This window comes from Betta splendens, chromosome 8 (genome assembly GCF_900634795.4).
Source record: "Betta splendens chromosome 8, fBetSpl5.4, whole genome shotgun sequence".
NCBI lineage: Eukaryota > Metazoa > Chordata > Actinopteri > Anabantiformes > Osphronemidae > Betta > Betta splendens.
In genome coordinates, this window is record NC_040888.2 from 13,552,966 (window position 1) to 13,572,152 (window position 19,187).

The 19,187-nt window shown below is 41.6% G+C and overlaps 2 protein-coding genes and 1 long non-coding RNA gene across 9 annotated transcripts; 2 read left to right on the forward strand and 1 right to left on the reverse strand.

Moving 5' to 3' along the window:
• Positions 1 to 3: 3 nt before the first annotated feature.
• Positions 4 to 5,380, forward strand: jmjd6 (jumonji domain containing 6, arginine demethylase and lysine hydroxylase). 2 transcript variants are annotated; one of them, XM_029159989.3, is made up of 6 exons: positions 4 to 185; positions 1,004 to 1,392; positions 1,619 to 1,905; positions 2,662 to 2,797; positions 2,916 to 3,051; positions 3,263 to 5,380. In XM_029159989.3, exons 2-6 carry the CDS (start codon positions 1,019 to 1,021, stop codon positions 3,392 to 3,394), a joined length of 1,065 nt encoding a protein of 354 aa, XP_029015822.1. In that variant the 5' UTR covers positions 4 to 185; positions 1,004 to 1,018; the 3' UTR covers positions 3,395 to 5,380. The 2 variants fall into 2 exon arrangements, with proteins under 2 accessions (XP_029015822.1, XP_029015821.1); XM_029159988.3 differs by having other exon boundaries at positions 5 to 454.
• LOC114861026 (uncharacterized) lies at positions 5,247 to 11,935 on the reverse strand. Of its 3 annotated transcripts, XR_003786703.3 has the most exons (3): positions 11,811 to 11,935; positions 7,869 to 8,408; positions 5,247 to 6,409 (listed from the first exon to the last, which is right to left on the reverse strand). It is a non-coding gene; the product is annotated as an uncharacterized LOC114861026 (long non-coding RNA). The 3 variants fall into 3 exon arrangements; XR_008695368.1 differs by lacking the exon at positions 11,811 to 11,935 and having other exon boundaries at positions 7,889 to 10,342; XR_008695367.1 differs by lacking the exon at positions 11,811 to 11,935 and having other exon boundaries at positions 7,869 to 10,342.
• si:ch73-366l1.5 (FILIA-N KH-like domain-containing protein) lies at positions 6,137 to 17,689 on the forward strand. Of its 4 annotated transcripts, none has more exons than XM_029159980.3 (5): positions 6,137 to 6,427; positions 10,336 to 11,371; positions 11,931 to 12,030; positions 13,760 to 13,830; positions 16,657 to 17,689. In XM_029159980.3, exons 1-4 carry the CDS (start codon positions 6,137 to 6,139, stop codon positions 13,791 to 13,793), a joined length of 1,461 nt encoding a protein of 486 aa, XP_029015813.1. In that variant the 3' UTR covers positions 13,794 to 13,830; positions 16,657 to 17,689. The 4 variants fall into 4 exon arrangements, with proteins under 4 accessions (XP_029015813.1, XP_029015812.1, XP_029015811.1 ...); XM_029159979.3 differs by lacking the exon at positions 16,657 to 17,689 and adding an exon at positions 16,014 to 16,539; XM_029159978.3 differs by lacking the exon at positions 13,760 to 13,830 and having other exon boundaries at positions 16,657 to 17,688.
• The last annotated feature ends 1,498 nt before the right edge of the window (positions 17,690 to 19,187 follow it).

The window sequence follows — 19,187 nt, forward strand, 5'->3', positions numbered from 1 at the left end:
GGGGCTGGTACATACGTCAATCAGTTGCGAAAGCATTGTGTAGTCAGGCTGCTTCTGTTACGTGTTTATTAAACTGTATCTCTCTAGCAGGTTTTAACATTGTTGTCATATTTGTTGGGTTATATTTTAGACATTTTTGATACATTGGGCCATTTGGGACTTTGTTTTGTTATCAAATAGTTCAGGTGAGCGAGTAATAACTGATCCAGCAGCTAGCCGGTTAGCGGGCTAGTAAATGTGTTTCTGCAGCATCGTCAGGTTAGCTTGACAGTTAGCGTTAGCTGAGCAGCGACAGCACGCGATACCTCTCAAGCCAGGCGGAGGAATGAACCATAAGACTAAAAAGAGGATTAAAGAGGCGAAACGCAGCGCCAGACCAGAGCTAAAGGATTCAGTAGACTGGATGAAACACGGGTATCATGAGACTTTCGACCTGTCTCACCGCACCGTGAAGGTAACTGTCACTGTTCACATTGGAAGCTAAGCTAACAGTGGCTAGTTGCAGGAGTGCAGGCTGTCACGTAGACGCTGAGTTACTGTACTGTGGAGTTAAAGCGCAAGAAGCCCACGAGTTGAACAAAATGATTTGTTTAAACGTAGACTCCGAGAGACCAGTTTTGCTAGATTATTTTAATACTCCCTGTTTAAGTTTTGTCTGGCAAGAAAACTAAATCAAATCTTTGCAAGTTTGTTTTTAGCAAAAACGTTCACTCAAGATTTTTTTGAACTTAAGTAAGTGTTTTGTAGCGGTTTAGGATCAATGCAAAGATAGGTTATTTTTACATAACAAACACAAGATGTAGATAACAAGAATAGCCCCCTCCTGTCCTGTACAGGACGTCCAGAGATGCAAAATACACCAGTAAACAACACACTATTTGATCGACTTCACGGCACGTGTGTTTTTTATTGTGGTATTCAGGTCTCAATGACTACATGTATAAAATTTTAACTTCAGTATTAACTGAACTATAACTTTGTTCTTATTTACTCTGTGTTGCAGGACAACGTTGAGCGCATGGACACTCTTCATCTCAGTCCTGAGGAATTCATTCAGCGCTTTGAGCGACCCTACAAGCCTGTTGTCTTGCTTAACTGCCAGGAGAGCTGGCCTGCCCGAGATAAATGGAACCTGGAGCGGCTCAAGCGCAAGTACCGCAACCAGAAATTCAAATGTGGGGAGGACAACGATGGATACTCAGTAAAGATGAAGATGAAGTACTATGTTGAGTACCTGGAGAGCACTAAGGATGATAGCCCACTTTACATCTTTGACAGCAGCTATGGTGAACATGCCAAGCGCAGGAAGCTGCTAGAGGACTATCAGGTCCCTGTCTTCTTTAGGGATGATCTTTTCCAATTTGCAGGAGAGAAGCGTAGACCGCCTTACAGGTTTGATGTTTTTCCTCATGCAAAAATTATATTTGGAAGCAGTTTCACCTAGTTTTGAACGTCTTTGACCATCTGCTGTTTAATTTCTGTTTACACATGATTACAATTTGATTATAAATTATAGTTTTTCTTGTGTTGATGCCTGTGTGTCAGAGACATAGGCAAAAGACATTACCTGCAATTTGGTAACTGTTCAATTTATTATCTTGATTCATGTCAACTTCAGATGGTTTGTGATGGGCCCAGCTCGCTCTGGCACTGGCATCCACATTGATCCATTGGGCACCAGTGCCTGGAACGCACTGGTTCAAGGACACAAGAGGTGGTGCCTTTTTCCCACAAACACACCCCGAGAGCTGATCAAGGTCACTAGAGAGGATGGAGGCAACCAACAGGATGAGGCTATTACCTGGTTCAATGTAATTTATCCCAGAACACAGCAGCCTAATTGGCCTCCAGAATATGCACCACTGGAGATTTTACAAAGACCCGGCGAGACAGTTTTTGTTCCTGGTTAGTAACAAAGCATTAATGTCTTAATATTGAAATGCTTTAGACAAGTGAATATTTATTCTTCATCTTAGCTTACACATTCATACAGAAGTAGTTATTTAACGCAATGTTTAGGGAACAGATTCTTTGAGTAGCTAAACCTATGAATTGAGTCTTTTAATGTTGGTATCTACTAATGTCAGGGCCCCACTAACACTTATATGTACTAAAGTTACTGATTTTTCACCAATATTTGTTTGTATTTGTGAGATTACATAGTGACCTAACAGTCATATTAGCAATTTAGACAACACAGGGTGACGTGGATGTGACCTACATTCACCTAATGCCAACAGAGTTTATAGGGGTAGCATGGATTAAACCCTCAGCTTCTTTGGCATTAGTCCAGGATTTAGATTCACACAACTAATTGAGCTGATTATACTACAGACAACACATGAACTAGTCAGCCTCACAGTACATTTGGGATAGACTGCACGGCAACTTGTTTGTTTAGTTTATGCTTCAAGGACCATTATTTAAATTTATTGAAAGCTGAACATACCATTGTAAGTGATGTAATGTTATCTCAACCTTTGCTTCATAAATGTAAAGATTATAGATGTAAACAACTTGCCAGTAAACAACTGCAAAGGTTTAACTAAATAAAATAAACTTACAATTAGAAAATTGTCATTATTATTATATTTCAATTAATGGGGACAATATTGCAACTTGCTAGGTGTTATTTCTGACACTCAATAACTGTGTTCACAGGTGGATGGTGGCATGTTGTCCTCAACCTGGACACAACCATTGCTGTCACACAGAATTTTGCCAGCACAACAAACTTCCCCATTGTCTGGCACAAAACGGTTCGAGGAAGACCCAAACTGTCCAGAAAGTGGTACCGGTAAGGATTTCACTTATAGAAAAGATTGACCATAAGTTAATATTGCAAATACACATACAGAAGGTTCAAAGGTCATATTTAATCAACTGTGTAAACTCAGCCTGGATGGTTGTTACAGGATTTTGAAGCAAGAGAGGCCTGACATGGCGGCTCTGGCAGACCAAGTCGACCTGCAGGAGTCAACTGGGATCGCATCAGACAGCTCCAGTGACTCCTCTTCTTCCTCGTCCAGCTCATCTGATTCTGACTCTGATGTATGTGCTCTAACAAACAAAAAAGTATCTGTGCATTAATACTCAACACAAAAGTTTTGCTCCTTTACATTTGATTCTGAAAACACTGGTAAAGTTTGTTCCCTAATTAAATGTCAAACATAAAACATCTTTATCAAAATATTGTTATATATTTACCAGGTTATAATCATGCAAACATTAGTCATTGTGTCTTTACACTCTGTTCCTGCAGGCAGAGACGGGCTCAGAGGGCAACACAATGTCTCACCTCAGGAAGAAGAGACGAACCTGTGGGATGATGTCCAACGGAGACACCAGCAGCCAGGATGACTGCGTCAGTAAAGAAAGGAGCTCGTCCCGGTGACCTCAGCCTTCACCAGCTTCCACCAACCTCCAACAGTGACTTACTCTCATAAACAACTCCAGCTGCTTCTAATCTAGTTTAGGTAAAGTCCAAATCCCTATTTGAAGGCTGCCTGGATTTTTTTTAGAGATACGATGGATGCCACTAAGGAGACTGATAAAGCCGCAGGATCTTCTGCGGTGTGGGCATGCTGGAAACCTGCCACCACTGTGCTTTTAACACCAATGATTATCTGTTTGTTTCTGTAGCTTCAGGTGTCTGAGGTGGAGGAGTAGTTTAACCTCATCATGGACTGGTATGGATGCAAACAGAGGGATGTGAATATTTTCACCTAACAAATTCTAATTATTGACACATTTACACATTTGATGTGGACAAGATTAACCAGCACCAACAATCAAATGCATGATATCATTAGACCTTTAAATTCAACTACAGTAACAGCAGTTATTTTGTGTTGGAGACACATTTACGCTCATCCGGCATAGGGTGTGTGTGTCTCTCTCATGAGTAACATGATGGACATGATTTCATCATCTGATTTGGCTCATTCATTCATCATTATTGTTATTCAGTAGGCTGCTAATTACACAAACCTAAAGTTCTGTCTAATATAAAAATCATACCCCTCAGTCACAACCGAAAAATGTCATTATTGCGCCAACACACCCCCAATAGATTCTAATTCTGTAAGACACTTTTCTGCGATTACTGCTTAAAACTAGTGTGTCATCTTTCCTATCTTCTTTGGTAATAAGCAGTTTTAATTTAACAGTTAGCAGTTAGAAACAAGAATTGTTTCATGTCATTGTAGGAAAATTAGAGTATTTATTATATTGATGAAGGAGCTTCAGTAGGAACAAAGAGTTCATGCTTTCAGGTGTCTGAGGGGGTTTTCGGCACTGAAGTCATCGGTCTCTCTGCCACTTTGATGTTTTGACTGATTCGTGCCATATGCTGCAAATGAGATATACTGTCAGAATGCTCAGTAGCAAAACGAGTCATATTAGTTTTGCACTTAAATGACAGCTGAGGGTTTTAAAGCCTCTGCAGGACGATAAGTCAGATAGTGATCTGGTTTATTCAGGTTCCACATGTTGTTGATTGACAGCTGAGCTCTCAGTTGTTGTCATCACTGTAATAGTGATTCAACATTGGTTTCTCTTTATTTTATCTTGAAGATCTTAAATGGGGCAGATTATGCTTGTTCAGCATTACATTGAACAGGATTTAAAATTGCTAGTTACTGTGGATGAATCTGCCTATTAAAAAAGAAAATAGATCTGCAACCTTTTTCAGCAACAGTCCATGAATCATTTTTGATTTTCTGTTCAAAAAAGCCTCCAACTATACAATGGTATTTAATGAACTTTACAGTAAACAAATAGAAACCGTTTTAAGACCTGACTCTCAGTTCTCATTCCAAAGTCTTGAAGCGTCTTGTTTTGTCTGATCAACCAAGCAGAACAGAAGAAGCTAAAATTACTGTAATAAGTAGATTCTCGCATTTACTCAACGATGACTTTAATTGTTCCTTTGAGCCATAAAGCTTTGCATCTTCTCTAAATCAGTATTTGTGAGGCTACATTTCTGTATCTATGCTGTTCCTAATTATCTGTGGCTTTAGACTAAAGTGCCTATAAAGTTTGGCATCAGCCTGTGAGGTGTGTTTATGTGACTGTATGAGGACGTTCGTTGTTCCTGTTTTCACATGTTCTCAAACAAGTTTTCTGGCATTATGTTGATCTCTGAGGTTGGTCACAATGTGCCTTCCATCTGCCTTTTGGTGAAGGTTTCTGTCTCTGATTAGACTTATTTCCTTCTCTGTCATCTGAACTGATGTGAGATGAGATTTCCTTCATTTTTTTTTTTTACGCTCAGTCTTTAGCGTGTAAATGTTGATCAAGTGAGACAGGATCCTCTAACACCTTGATGTGGTGCGTGTAATTTTGTTGATAAATAAAATCTTTTCTATGACTCCAAAAATGTTTTTGTGCTGGAATTAACCGCATTGAGACTATTTTAAATTATTCATTTACTCAAATCACAATTTAATAAAGACCAACTTTGTAGGGCCTGGATAGAAAGGTAGATTATACCATAGATTTTTACCATAGAGAAGCTGATGAAATAGATTATTTTATATTCAAACAAATCAAAATATGGTAAATTCATGTAAAATAAGATGTGTATATGCTTTATTGGAACGGTAACAGTAATTATTAATGTGTTGTGTAAAAGAACTCTATAACAATCCAATACATGACAAGATTAACTACTGTAGTCAGATCCTAGAGCATAAGTGTTAAGCAGGTAAGATTCAATTTGCCTATTGTTTCTTTTGTATGAAATGTTGGAACAGATTAAAAAAAAGTTACAGTCTCGATTAATGTATACAGCAGTTATTCTACTGTAATGTGAACTCTGGCAGTTTTGTTGTTTGTTTATTTGCATACTCTTACCATTTCTGAAAATAATCTAATTTTACTCTGAAAGGCAAACTAGTACTACATGTAAGTCCTGCAAGTGCTTTTAATTTGAAACACAATGCGGATGTAGTAATATCCCTCATTGTGTGTATCTTGTCTGTTGCGTCCGGTCAGCTGGTGAGGTTAGATTGCGCTGAGAGGCGAGATGCAACTCAGTGTGTGTGTGGCTGCAGCCAGACTAAGTCGCGCAGACGCACGCTCCTGTGAACACGCTTCAACTTTTACACTTTTCCTTCACCAGTCTTAGTAGAACATGGACTTGGACCCGGCTGTCATCATTCCAGCCATCCTCTTCACCGTATTTGCCATTTACTTCGCCTCATCGCTCCTCAGCAAGAAGCCCGCCGCCTCCTCCTCATCCTCCTCAGCCCCGAAGAAGAACGTCAACGTCGGCTATGGAGAAGACGACCCTCCGTCCAGCCCTCTGGAACAGCACATTCGAGCCGAGCCTGAAACTTCATCCCGATCCGAACCTCCAGCTCCGGCTGTGGAGAACATTGGAGCTGCGGAGAAGATCCAGGACGTCCTGGTTCCAGAAGTTAAGGTAAAACTGAGCCATTTCATAGATTGGTCAGTTAAATATCCTCAATTATAATTGTAATAAAAGTAGTAGTAGCCAAAAAAAGACTGACAAGTTAGAGCAATATATACAAATTGTAAAATATTTGCAGTAGAGACAAGGACTCGTGTATGCGGCAGAATTAACCACAAACCATCAAATATTGGTGAAGTTAACTGATCCAATGGTAAACTTCCCAATTTAGAAATTATGAAATTAAAAGTACTAAAAATATAATAAGTAAAAAAATACGGTTCACATATTTTTGTAAATAAAAGGTTTCAGGCTTGTCTTAAACAGAGCACGTCGCTGCACATTGACGCTGATCCTCAGCTACAGATCAAATGCAATAGATCAGAAACATTAGCTGAGCAGAACCTGAGTCCATAGAACATCCGTTCTCCAGCTGAACCTCGGGCACACTGGTCACTGACCAGAGCTTCAGGGTGACAAAGTGGGACACTGGCTGCGCTTTATCCGAGCTGATTGATTATTAGAGCTGCTGGGTCACCGTGTTATCAGCTTAGAGCGGTGCCCCTCTGCTGCTGCCTTCATCCTTCCGGCTCGTTTCCGACTTCATTCCGATTAGTCGCTTTTGAGCCACCAGATGAAATCCCTGCTGTTGGGGGTTTCCTGGGTTCTTCCAGGACAAATTGTGGATTTGTAGTTTCTCTTCCCAAGTTTTGGAATGATTCCAGTTGGTATTTGTGTCCCTCACACCCAGTGGTGATGACTGGACGTAATTTGCTTGTGCACACAAGCCTCAGTGAAACTGTAACATTGAACTTCACAGTGGGCGACTGGTGTCATCATTTATGGCCTCAAGTATTTGAATGCCCGCTGTTGTTATGTCCTTTTACACCAACATGCAAATGTGTGTTTTTTTCCTCTTCTGGCTGTTTGTTGGATCATTTTCCCTCTCAAGCCTTAAAAAAGCCTGAAGAATGTGCCCACCGTTGCTGTAACATGCGACGGACCGACATCTATATTTGGTGCCAAACATGAATCCTAAATTTATGCCTATGTTCATGGTGTCACATGTCTGAAATGGACCCTGATGCTGCAGGGAGGCACGGAGGTGCGACAAGTGGGATGTCTGTGTTATTTATCCTGCTGATGCAAACTGAACAGGCTGATCATTCATCGCCTCACTGGAGCGGTCCAGCTGTGGACTTATGTTCTCCACTGTAGAGTCACATAGTAAAGTTGGTATCTATATAATGTTCCAACCATGTGTTATTTATGATGTTCTGTGCTTCTAGTACAGGAGCCCGGTTATGCTGTATTGGTGAAGGTTGTTGGAGCAGCTTAATTTGCATTTCAACATTAAAAGTAAACACCAAGCAACAATAAGGAAGCAGCTGTTTTAAGGATGCAAATACAATAAATCCATCAGATAGCAATGAGTGATGTCTGGAAAGGAAACAAGCTCATTTTCGTGCATACTTCAGTTTTGGTATCTCACTGTTTTTGGACCTGCTGTCGGACCTGTGGCTGCTGCAGTGCATCCTGGGATTATTTCACAGCTCTCCTTGCCCTCATGAATCAGGTCTTTGTATTTATCGCACTGTAGGGACGAGGAACAGTAGGCGTTGTTGTACTGGCCGCTGTGTGCTATGAATGAGGCTGTGTGGAGTTGACCTTGTGTGACCTCACAACGTCAGGGTCACAGTACCAGAAAATGGGTTTTTACATTATTCCTGCAGTAAAAGACAGAATTAGCATTAATAAGAATATTATAACACATTTTTTTACATTCTACATTTACGTATCTTTCTAATGGACATTTACAGGGCTGTTTTAAAACCAAGCGTCTTCAGCCTCAGCTCTTCGTGTTTACAGATTTACAACCCTGCTGCCGCTCCATGTGTCGCAGCCCGTTCCGGCTCTCTGACATTTATGTGCTTAGCATGTTGTGCTGTTCCTCGTTCTAGCGTTACAGTTTCCCTTTGGTCCCCACAGCAGCCTAAAAAAAGGGCAAAATGGGACATAGATATGAGTTTCATGAACATGAACATGGGTGAAAGGATGAATGCAGGAAAGGGTGCCTGGCTCTGGAGGCAGGGTACAGGCCACGCTCGTCCCGTGCTGCATTTCCTCCGTCTCCTCATTCTTTTATTATTACAAACTGCCGTGAGTGGCGCCACAGGTCTCCATATATGGTAAAGTGTGTGTTCCCATCATGCCTAGAGGCTTGGAGGAGGAGAAATGGGGCTGGACACACTACGCAGGTGCAGTTGTTATGGTTATAGGCCAAGGTTTCATCCAGACAGAATTTGAGTTGCTACGTTCCCACAGTTCATCACACTGACAATCTTTTGAACTCCCTGACTTTAGTGCTTTATTAATATATCACTTGTCAATTTCAGGATTTGTTATCATTTAAATGTTGTTACAGCTGACTGTGATGCATCGTCTCTAAACCTCAGGCCTGTGTGGCATTCACTGACCTCTCATCTCTTTTATAACACTGAACAGTAGTCGACTGTTTTCTCATTGGACCTGTGTTCTGGCATTTCCTGGGTTCTGCTCTGGATCCGGTTACACCTCTGCTTCACAGAGCCGCTACCCGGGCAGCAAATCCGTGAGATAACAACGGCGTCACATCACAACACCAACGTCCTCTAGAGTCGGAGCTTCAGTGACAGTTACACTAATGAACTAAGAGCTGTGTGAAAAAGCATCAATTGTCTCTCGACTCTTGAAGTGGAGACAAGGTCCTGGAAACAATGAGTGTGTGTTCAGACTAAAGGAGCAGCAGGTCTGTCACTCAAACATGGCTACAGATGTGATGAGGTCATCCGTCTGTCCTCTGGTGTCTGTTCTCAACAAACAGTTTGCTTCACCGACTGGAACCGCTTCCTCTTCGGCGTTCGCTCAGGTAGCCGCTCAGAATTCCCCGCGTGCCGACAGATTCCTCTGCTCCTGTGAAATGTCTTCAGGGAGTGATAGGTTACATTCACCAGGAAATGACCCGAGACGTGAACCAAATTCGAGGCAACGGGTTAAAAAAGACTGGACCCTGCGTCTGTGAGCTGCTCGGCTCATTCACTCATAGACGCAGAAACGGTCACGGTCACCAGTGATGTCACGCACACTCACTCACCCAGCCGACAAACATGTTTGCCCAATTTAGGAGCAGGGACTTTATCATCCCGCTGAGTCATGATCTGATTAAACCAGCATCGTCATTCTCTGATTGCTTTGTTTAAGTTCCTCAGTGTTTCCTCTTGAGGTTATTCGGGTGTTTCATAGCTCAGGAATTCGCAGGCAGAGGAAAGGAGCAGTGAGGACAAGCTCAGTGGGATTCAGGGAGGGGGTCAGCAGAGCTCTGATACCGCCAGGCCCGAAGCGTCTCACTATCTGGCCTCCCCTGGTGCCGCCAGTTGTCTCCACAGTGAGTCATCAGTAACAGACTGGTGCTGTGCGGCGCTTATTCAGGTCAAGGCCGCTTCTGACTGATGGGACCAGACAGGACCCCTGCAGTGTCTTTTCTGGAATCGTCTGCAGCCGTGCTGCAGAGGCATCGTTACCCTGTTAATACACAGGTCCAAATATATGTCTGTAATTTAGATGAAGGTTCAAAAAGCTGAAACCAATCAACAAAATAGTGACTGAATTTAAAGCAACGTGGATACAGATCATTTTGGATTTTAGAATTTGGGCATCAATCTGTTTTTAACTTCTTTCACTTCCTTACGGGTTGTTTGGTGCAGTGGCTAGCGCATTAGGCTCCTGTCGCCCAGGTCGTGGGTTCAATCCCCTCACAGAGGGGTTTGTCTCAGGAAGGGCATCTGGTTTAAAAACTTGCCAAATCAACCATGAGAATCATTTGCTGTGGTGAAGCTGAAAGGAGTTCCCTTTTTAACTGTTTCTAACTTGTTTCTTTCCAGACTGTTTCCGTTTTAGTAACAAAGCCTGAACCGGTCCCAGAATCAGTGAAAGCACCAGAACCAGTGAAAGCACCAGAACCAGTAAAGGCGCCTGAACCTGTATTAGAACCAGTGAAAGCACCAGAACCAGCGAAAGCACCAGAACCTGTATTAGAACCAGTTAAAGCACCAGAACCAACGAAAGCACCTGAACCAGTAAAGGCACCTGAACCTTTATTAGAACCAGTTAAAGCACCAGAACCGGTTAAAGCACCAGAACTAGTGAAAGCCCCAGAACCAGCGAAAGCACCAGAACCAGCGAAAGCGCCTGAACCTGCACCAGAACCTGCGAAAGCACCTGAACCTGTCAAAGAGCCAGCAATTGCACCTGAATCGGTCCCACAACCAATAAAAGCACCTGAACCTGCCCCAGAACCAGCAAAAGCACCAGAACCTGTTTCGGAACCAGCAAAAGCACCTGAATCGGTCCCAGAACCAAAAAAGGCAACTGAGCTTGCCCCAGAACCAGCAAAAGCAACAAAACCTTTCCCAGAACTAGCAAAAGCAGCTGAAACTGTGCCAAAATCAGTAAAAGTAACCAAAACTCTACCAGAACCTGTTAAAGCACCTATCATAAAAACAGTAATATCACCTAAATTGGAAGCAAAAACAGAACCAGAACCTGTACCAGAGTCTGTACCACAACCAGTAGAAGTACTAAAGGGCTCGCCAAACCCAGTTAAAGCCCAAAAACAGGCTACAGCACCAGGACCTGTTCCTGAACTTTTATTGGTACACAAACCAAAACCAGTTCAAGAACCCGTTTCAGCAGCACCCGAACCTGTCCCAGAACCAGCTGCAGGAGTGGAACAAGTGGATCCAGAGCTCTTGGTCAAAGCTGAACTGGTCCTAAAACCTGCAGCTGAACCGGAACAACATGTGGAACCTGCACATGAGCTGATCGCAGACTCTTCGGACGTGGACCTTACAAATTCTGAACCGGTTGGAGAGGCCTTTCCTGAGCCTGAACCAGGACCAGAAACCATCCTTAGCAATGGTAAAACTGCAGTTTGTGTATCCAAACACATCATCTATGTACAACATCATCTATGTTCAACAGACAACAATGACCTCTCTAAATAAGAGTGTAGTAGTATAGAGTGTGTGCAGTATTGATATTCTAAAGCAGTGAGCTGTCACGCATGCACACACACACACACACACACACACACACACACACACACACACACACACACACACACACACACACTCAAAGTGTCTTATTTTCTGAAGCAGTCCAAAAGTTAAACAGGGTTAGTTTAAAAGCAGGCCAGTGCTATTTACTGGAGCAGTCTGTTTCCCAGTGACCTCCACTGGCAGGTCTGTGCTGACTCAGCATTGACGTGATTAGTGGTGAAGAAGCCATCTGCATTAGCAGGATAATCCTTAATGACACTTAATCTTTAAACACTGAGTAGGACTCGTCGTAGACTCACCTCAGGCTCACGTTAAGGAGCAAACCACATTCTGCAGTGACTGTGACTTCACCAAACAAAATAAATGCTGACACAAACAGCGGGCGCTGTCACTAACGTGTATTATCTGCTGCCTTACAGACGTAGCTGCAGCTGAAGATAAAGTGACGTTCTCGGCGGGAGCGAGACAGAGCAAGTTTGAGTCGCTGATGACGAAGGAGGAGATGGAGGAGGAGCAGAGGTCAGTGGCGTCATTCTGGTGCTAGTACCAGCAGCACGACGCATGGGAAACACAGACAAACTCTTCACCGGCACTAGTTTTGTTGCATCCCTGCATGAAAAAGAGCGTTGAGGGTTGAGTATGAGCAGAGGGGGAGGGGCTTTAGCGCTGGGCACCTAATACACGACACCATGTGGAGTTCAGCAGCTTTTTCTGCTTTGTGGCAGAGGCTCGATTGCTCCAAAGGCTCAGGTATACAGATGTCCTTTCCTGCAGTCAGCACCTCCACAAGATGCAGTAGATCTCAGCCTTTCATGGCATTTTGCAGGTTTTGTACTGTATGAGTGAAGCTGCGATTGCTGAAAACTCCACCTCTGACAAACCTGACGAGATAATTATGAAATTTTGTACTACAGTGCCAAGATCTTGCCATCACTCAAAAAAAATAGGAAGCATGTCCCATGACTGATTTATTCCAGCGAATTGTCTCTGTGCGTTTACATGAACAGCAGGCTCCCGTCTCCTCTCTACACATCCTCAGGCTGAACCACCAGTGAATAGAGCGCCTGTTATATAAGGCTCTGTTACATATCGCTATTCTGATATTCTGGTGTTGTGAGTTTGAGGCCAGAAGGTGGAGGACGGAGGGTGAGTGAGGAGACTGGGGGAGAAAAATACACAGACTATAAGCTTGGAGTGGAGCGATTTCATTTTCTTAATTGGACCCTAGAAGCGTTTAAAAAAGTTCCATGGCCTCATTGAGTTTTTGTAGAATCTTGAGTAAAATCTCTGGCTTTCGTCAAGTTCCTTTCTCTCGACATCTCAAGTGTGAGTCACGTCTCTGAGGCCAAACTACATCTCAGATGAATAAATATTTCTCCCACAGAGGGACAGAGTCTAAAAGCCATCCAGGTCCCTCGCTCCATCTCCCCTCACTTTGTTTCTATAAACTCTGGTCTTAGCTCATGTGAAGGATGTGTGGCGTCTCCACTCACGGCCAGAGCTGTTTTGCACTGCGGACTCACCGGTTCCGTAAACTGGGTACAGTATCAAACCCTGCGTCCGTGAGAAAGCAGTATAAGAGTATAATCACAGTCAAATACAGAAGTGCAGGTGGAGCGAAGGTATTCGTGTTAAGGGACCGTTCCTATGAAGAGCAACACGTGTTTGTCTGTATTTAATCTGTTCACAGCTGTAAATTGTTGCAAAGAGACGATGCGATTGCTGCTGACAGCAGTAGTTTCACTAGAGGTGAATGATTTGCTTAGAAATATTTTTTTCCTCGTCACATGATCCATACGTTGTTCATAGATCTGTTTTTGCGAATAATAATGAACTTATGGATCTTTTGCGTGTGTGCTCACAATTTCTAGATTGCACGACTTAATATCCTGTTTTACAGCATGTGCTTCAGAAATGACATAGTCCAACAGAAGATAATGCAAAATAATAATTAGAAACAATATTTCATGTAGCACTTTGGAGGACTTTGCATTGATTGAACCTGATTATTTTATTAATATATTAAAATAGTTTTTGGTGGGTCCAGTATCTGGATGCTGTTGTTAACTGATATATTTTAGGTGCTACCAGCCCTTCACCAAACCACATTCCTTCCCTCTGATTCCAGCCGTACCGGCTCGTCCACGCATGATATCCCGTGTTTCAGTGGCTCATTTATTTGCCTGTTTGTGGATACATGCAGTTGCTTATGTCTTGTGTCTCACTGCCTTCACCTTTATCTTTTCAGGATAGAGCTTACATCAGATTTTACTTCTCTGTAATCAACTTCAGCAGACACAGTGTGTTAGGAAGCAGCCGGTAAGGCGATGTTTCTGTTGACTCTGACCCCTGAAACGTTCAGCTCCCCTCTTAAATTTACACCTACAGCTACGAACAACTCACCACTCGTTCTTTTTTTGTGTAACCCTTGTTTATGTACACGTTTATATGTTTATATACACATCTCACATGCACCGTCACCTGAGTAACCACTAAAAATACATGAATGATCCTTTAATAAAAAAATTAAAAGAAAAATGGAAATAATATATTTATAGTTTAAACATACAACAATAAGGCGCTGATCTGTGGGTCACATGAAAATGCTCACAGTATATTCAGCATATTCAGAGGCAGCCTTGTTGGTAATGAGAATTACTGGCCCACTATTTATTATTGTACATGTAATGAATTTGTTTATTCATTAATGGTCAAACAGACCAGATCCTTGCTTCAATGCTCCCTTTCTAACCACTCGTGTCTTAAGTGGTGCCATGCACAGCTGTTCGCTGCTGGCTTAATGGGTCACGTGGTCTAGCGTTTCCACAGTGTCACCCAGCTGTGACACCAGCAGCACTGCGCTGTGTGTAGCAGCCTGGCATAGGCTTATTATTCAGCCCCTCTTGAGAAAACACAACAAAATCTGTGTCTTTAGTCTCGTCTCTTTATCCTGGAGCTTAAACCTCCAGTTTAAACCGACGACAAAAGAGGCCGGAGATGCTGGGAAACGGCCAGTGTGGATCCTGTGTACTCAGAGGAGAGAGACTCTATACAGGACACACAAAGAGCCCTATAGGAAGCTTCTCCAGGGGTTTAGAGGAAACATAAAAGACAGATTCTTCATTTCCAAACTGTGACAATACTCTGTGAGACACACTTTATGGATTTCTCTTTTTAAAGGAGGAGCAGCAGCTTTAGGTTCAAAGTGGTTGAATTGTACCATACATAATATTAAGTCATAAAAAGGGCTTACATACTGAAATAATGTTCTAATCAAGCACTGAGTCAAATGTTCTAATCCCAGCATCTGACAGCACTGCGTCATATCAAGCATGTATGCGGTGGGTGTGGGCTTCATACTGTATCAGTGCAGCTGTGATTTTGTAGCCACCTGCCAAACTTTATATCTGCTTCACACCAGAACTGTGTTAGTGCATATCTGACACACATGAACCCCAGTCAACAGGAAATAAAATTGATAGTTTCCTTTTTTTCATCTACTGAATTTAAGGTCATTAATTTATATGTAGTTTTTTATTTTTCATGATTATTACCAGCTACTATGTGTAGAAGTCAAACCCAATGTCATTATAAACATCTTACCGTTTCTCTTGCACATGAGTGCCCCCTGCAGGTTACACTCAGTTAATACGTTTCACGTGTGAGTGACCTTTGATCATCTCCACCCGAGGACACATCGTCTGTGTGTGACTACATCCAGCAGGTTTCCGCACCTTCCTGTTGCTGCGGTTCTGGTGGTGGCTTGCTGAACGTTCTGTCCATTTAATGTGCTTGTTCGCTGTCTGTCTCTGGCACATCTGCCGGCTTCTGTCCAGCTGTGCTGCTCGCCTGCTAACCCTGCATGCTTCCTGCTCACGCGACGGCAGACGGTGAGTGCTGACAGGAGAGTCAACTCAGCTGTGGAGTAGTGGGACCACAGGCACATACTGTACATGCACAGCAGCTAGAGTCATTCAGCAATATGAAAGTAATACAAGATACAGATTTTAATTGGGTGATAATAATACTAATTTATATATTTAACATTACTTGTGTTCCATAAACGGACAAACTTGTCTGTTGGCCTAAGAGGAACCTATAGTAGATTGTTGTGTTCTCATCACTTCACATCTGGTGTGACTCTGCGTTCTTTAAAATGAAACGTGAATTTGTGACACAACCAATAGCTGTAATTAGTATATAAAAGGGTTGAGTTAAGTTGTATTTGTTTACCTTCTCACTGGTATAAATATCAAAGTACAAATAATTTCCGGCAGAATTGTATTCTGTTAAAAAATATAAAGCAGCAGAAAGTACTACACTGTACTTGAACTTGAACACACACATTGTAAATGTACCTTAGTTTGACATATTTGATCCTTTTTGGTCATAGGTATTAAAAACCAGAGTTTTGAAGAGTTTTGAGAGTTGAAACTTCTGATATAAATCAACAGAGTGGTAGATTTATTAAGACCTAATGTTTTCATCCTTTCGTCTTTCAGAGCGCCTGAATGATTCAAGACTTCTCGACCCCTTGGCTTCATTCAGCTGACCTGTGAAGACCACTGTATACTGTTGACTTTGTTTGATCTCACTTTACCAGCGCTTACAGGCCTCATCTGCTTCTGAATAAGCTAATGTCTTTATGCCAAAGTGCCTTAAGGAAAGAGTGATTTTACTTGTCTGCTGGTGTGTGGTGGTAGAAACATTTTTACACTTTGGACAATTAGACATTAAGGATTTGCGTTAATAGAAAGTGTTTGATTCTGATTTCAGTGCTGTGGCTTTATTTTGCAACATTGTTTATAAGCTTCATTACTATTTAATCTAAACACAAATCAGACCTATGCAGTATTTGTTCCAAACACCTGAAGAGTAATCTAAACCGCAAAACATCTGACTCTGTACCTGCTGATTTCTCTCTGCTACTCTGATAAAATGTACACATTGACGTTGTTTCTTTTTCTCGTGTGCTTTTGGAGGCTTTTGTAAATTCAAAATCATTAAATGATATTTGTCCAAAAATTAGGTATCGTGTCGTCTGTAGCATTAACCTAGACAGTAAAACAAAAAAAATTAAATTAAAAGGAATACTTCATGAGTGTCCAATTTTAGACGTAAAGTGTGTGTTGGTTGGCTTCCCAGGGTGCAACGGGAGCAGCTGGCGGCCATCTTCCTGCTGCTGAAGGAGAACCAGGAGACGCTGGTGACGGAGGGAGACATAGAAGAGCAGCTGAGGCTCTACTCCCTGTAAAATCCATTAAATGACATGCTGCCGTTACCTTCAGGGACTTCATCATCTGACTTACAGCTGCAAAGGGATGTTCCCATGGCAACAACAACTTAAAATCGTGAATGTAAAACAGTGTAGTTGATCTCATCACTCTGTATAGCAAATTAACACCTAGAAAAAGAAGTAGTAATAGTAGACTTTAAACTTAATATAGCGCAGAAAGGTAGGTAGAAATAGAAATGTTCAAGTAGTTACGTTACAAGCTTAGTTCAACTGACACATGATGTTGGATTACTTTAGATTAGTTATATTAATCACTGAGGCTCATGCTAAACTTGTGATTCTCGTTTCAGCACCAAATTTAACGGATGAGAGCAGATTTATGTTGAAACTCATAATGTTAGAAGTTTCTCATTTGTTTGTGTGTTAAACCTTTTAGGTACAAACATTTATCAGCTTACTCATTAAATAGTGAAAAGACTAGATGCGTTTCACTGTTTAATTGATAACTGTTATGCTAGGAAGATTTAAATTATGTATCTGACATAATCTGACATTTAAATTATGTATCTGACATTTAAAAGCTCTTCTCCAAATATTAATTGAAATATGCCTTTGGAATAATTACGTTTCTTTTTTATTCAATTTTCTCTGGAATGTTTTTCTTTTATTTGTTTGTTTGTTACATTTGTGTTTATTATATGTATAATAATATATATATATATATATATGTGTGTGTGTGTGTGTGTGTGTGTGTGTGTGTGTGTGTGTGTGTGTGTGTGTGTGTGTGTGTGTATTATACTGTACTGCTGTACTGTGTTATGGGTAATGCAGTGCTTTCTAAAATCTTTTTCTTTATCTACTCAGCAGATAACTCAGGTTTTTATTATGACTTTTTCATAACAATAAAGGTGTTAATATTAGATCCACATTGTGTTAATATTGATTTACAAATCCGGACTTAGACATAAAGAAAGCCAGTATAAACACCGGACCAGTGTTCACTTGAGACAAAGGTTTGGGCCAGACTGTACCGACATCTCATGATTGTTGACATTTGTAGCTAATTACATAGTATGTGAAACTGGGTGTTCAAGCGAAATTCAACAGTGTGATACACTGGGAAGGGCTCAAGTCGGCAACTATTAGGTAGTAACACAAGATCAAACCACTCATTAGTGGAAAGAATCCAAAGTGGATTGCTAAGATACTACTAATATCATATTAGTATTAGTAGTAAAACTAAAACTAAAACTAACATTGAGTCGGTGTGTTCATTCGCCAAAACAATGTGGGACTCCGTAGTTTTCTCTGGACCCCTCCCCAATGTGACCAGCGATGACATGTATAGCCGGCTGTCATCGCTCCACCGCTGGTTGTCTAGGTGGTGTCCTGCCAACGATGTGGGCTTTGTGGCTAATTGGAGCACTTTTTGGGGAAAACCTGGGCTGATTAGAAGAGACGGCGTCCATCCCACGTTGAACGGAGCCTCTCTGCTTTCTAGTAACATGGCAATGTTGCTTAGTCCCCCCACTGCTTGACAACTCAGAGTGGAGCCCAGGACGCAGAGTCGCAGTCTTACACTCCTCTCTGCATGTTCTCTACAGCCGCGACCCACTCTTAGTCTTAGTTATCGCATAGAGACTGTGTCTGCTTCTCGACCACCTAAACTATACAAGTCACAAACAAATCAAAGAGGAGTGACTTACCAGAATTTAATAAACATCAAAACAGTTCCTCTTATGGAAGTAACAGTAAGCTAATAAAGTGTGGTTTATTAAATATCAGATCTCTCTCGTCTAAATCCTTTTTAATAAATGACTTGATAAGTGACCATCACATAGATCTGTTCTGTCTCACTGAAACCTGGCTGCAGCAGGATGAATATGTTACTTTAAATGAGTCGACTCCAATGTTGTTTTGTATTGTTTACCGTCCTCCTGCTCCATATTCGGAGTTCTTAACTGAATTCTCTCAATTCTTATCTTACTTAGTTCTTAGCACAGATAAAGTCATTGTAGTGGGAGACTTTAACATTCATGTAGATGTTGACAGCAACTGTCTCAGCACTGCTTTTAACTCCTTAATAGACACTATTGGTTTTACACAGTAGGTAAATGAACCCACTCATCGTTTTAACCACACCCTCGATCTTGTCCTGACATATGGGGTTGAAATTGATAATTTAATAGTTCTTCCCCAAAACCCTCTGTTATCTGACCATTTCTTATTAACTTTTGAATTTAGCACAATTGACCCTACAATAGCTGGAAAGAACTGTTACTAGCAGATGTTTATGTGACAACGTTGTTGTCAGATTCAAGCAGATGATTGTATCATCTTTTGCCTCAATGTCTTGTAGATACACAGAGAACAGTCACCTTAGTCCTTATGAACAGGTTGACTGTCTTGTAGATGGTGCTGCAGCTTATCTATGTACAAT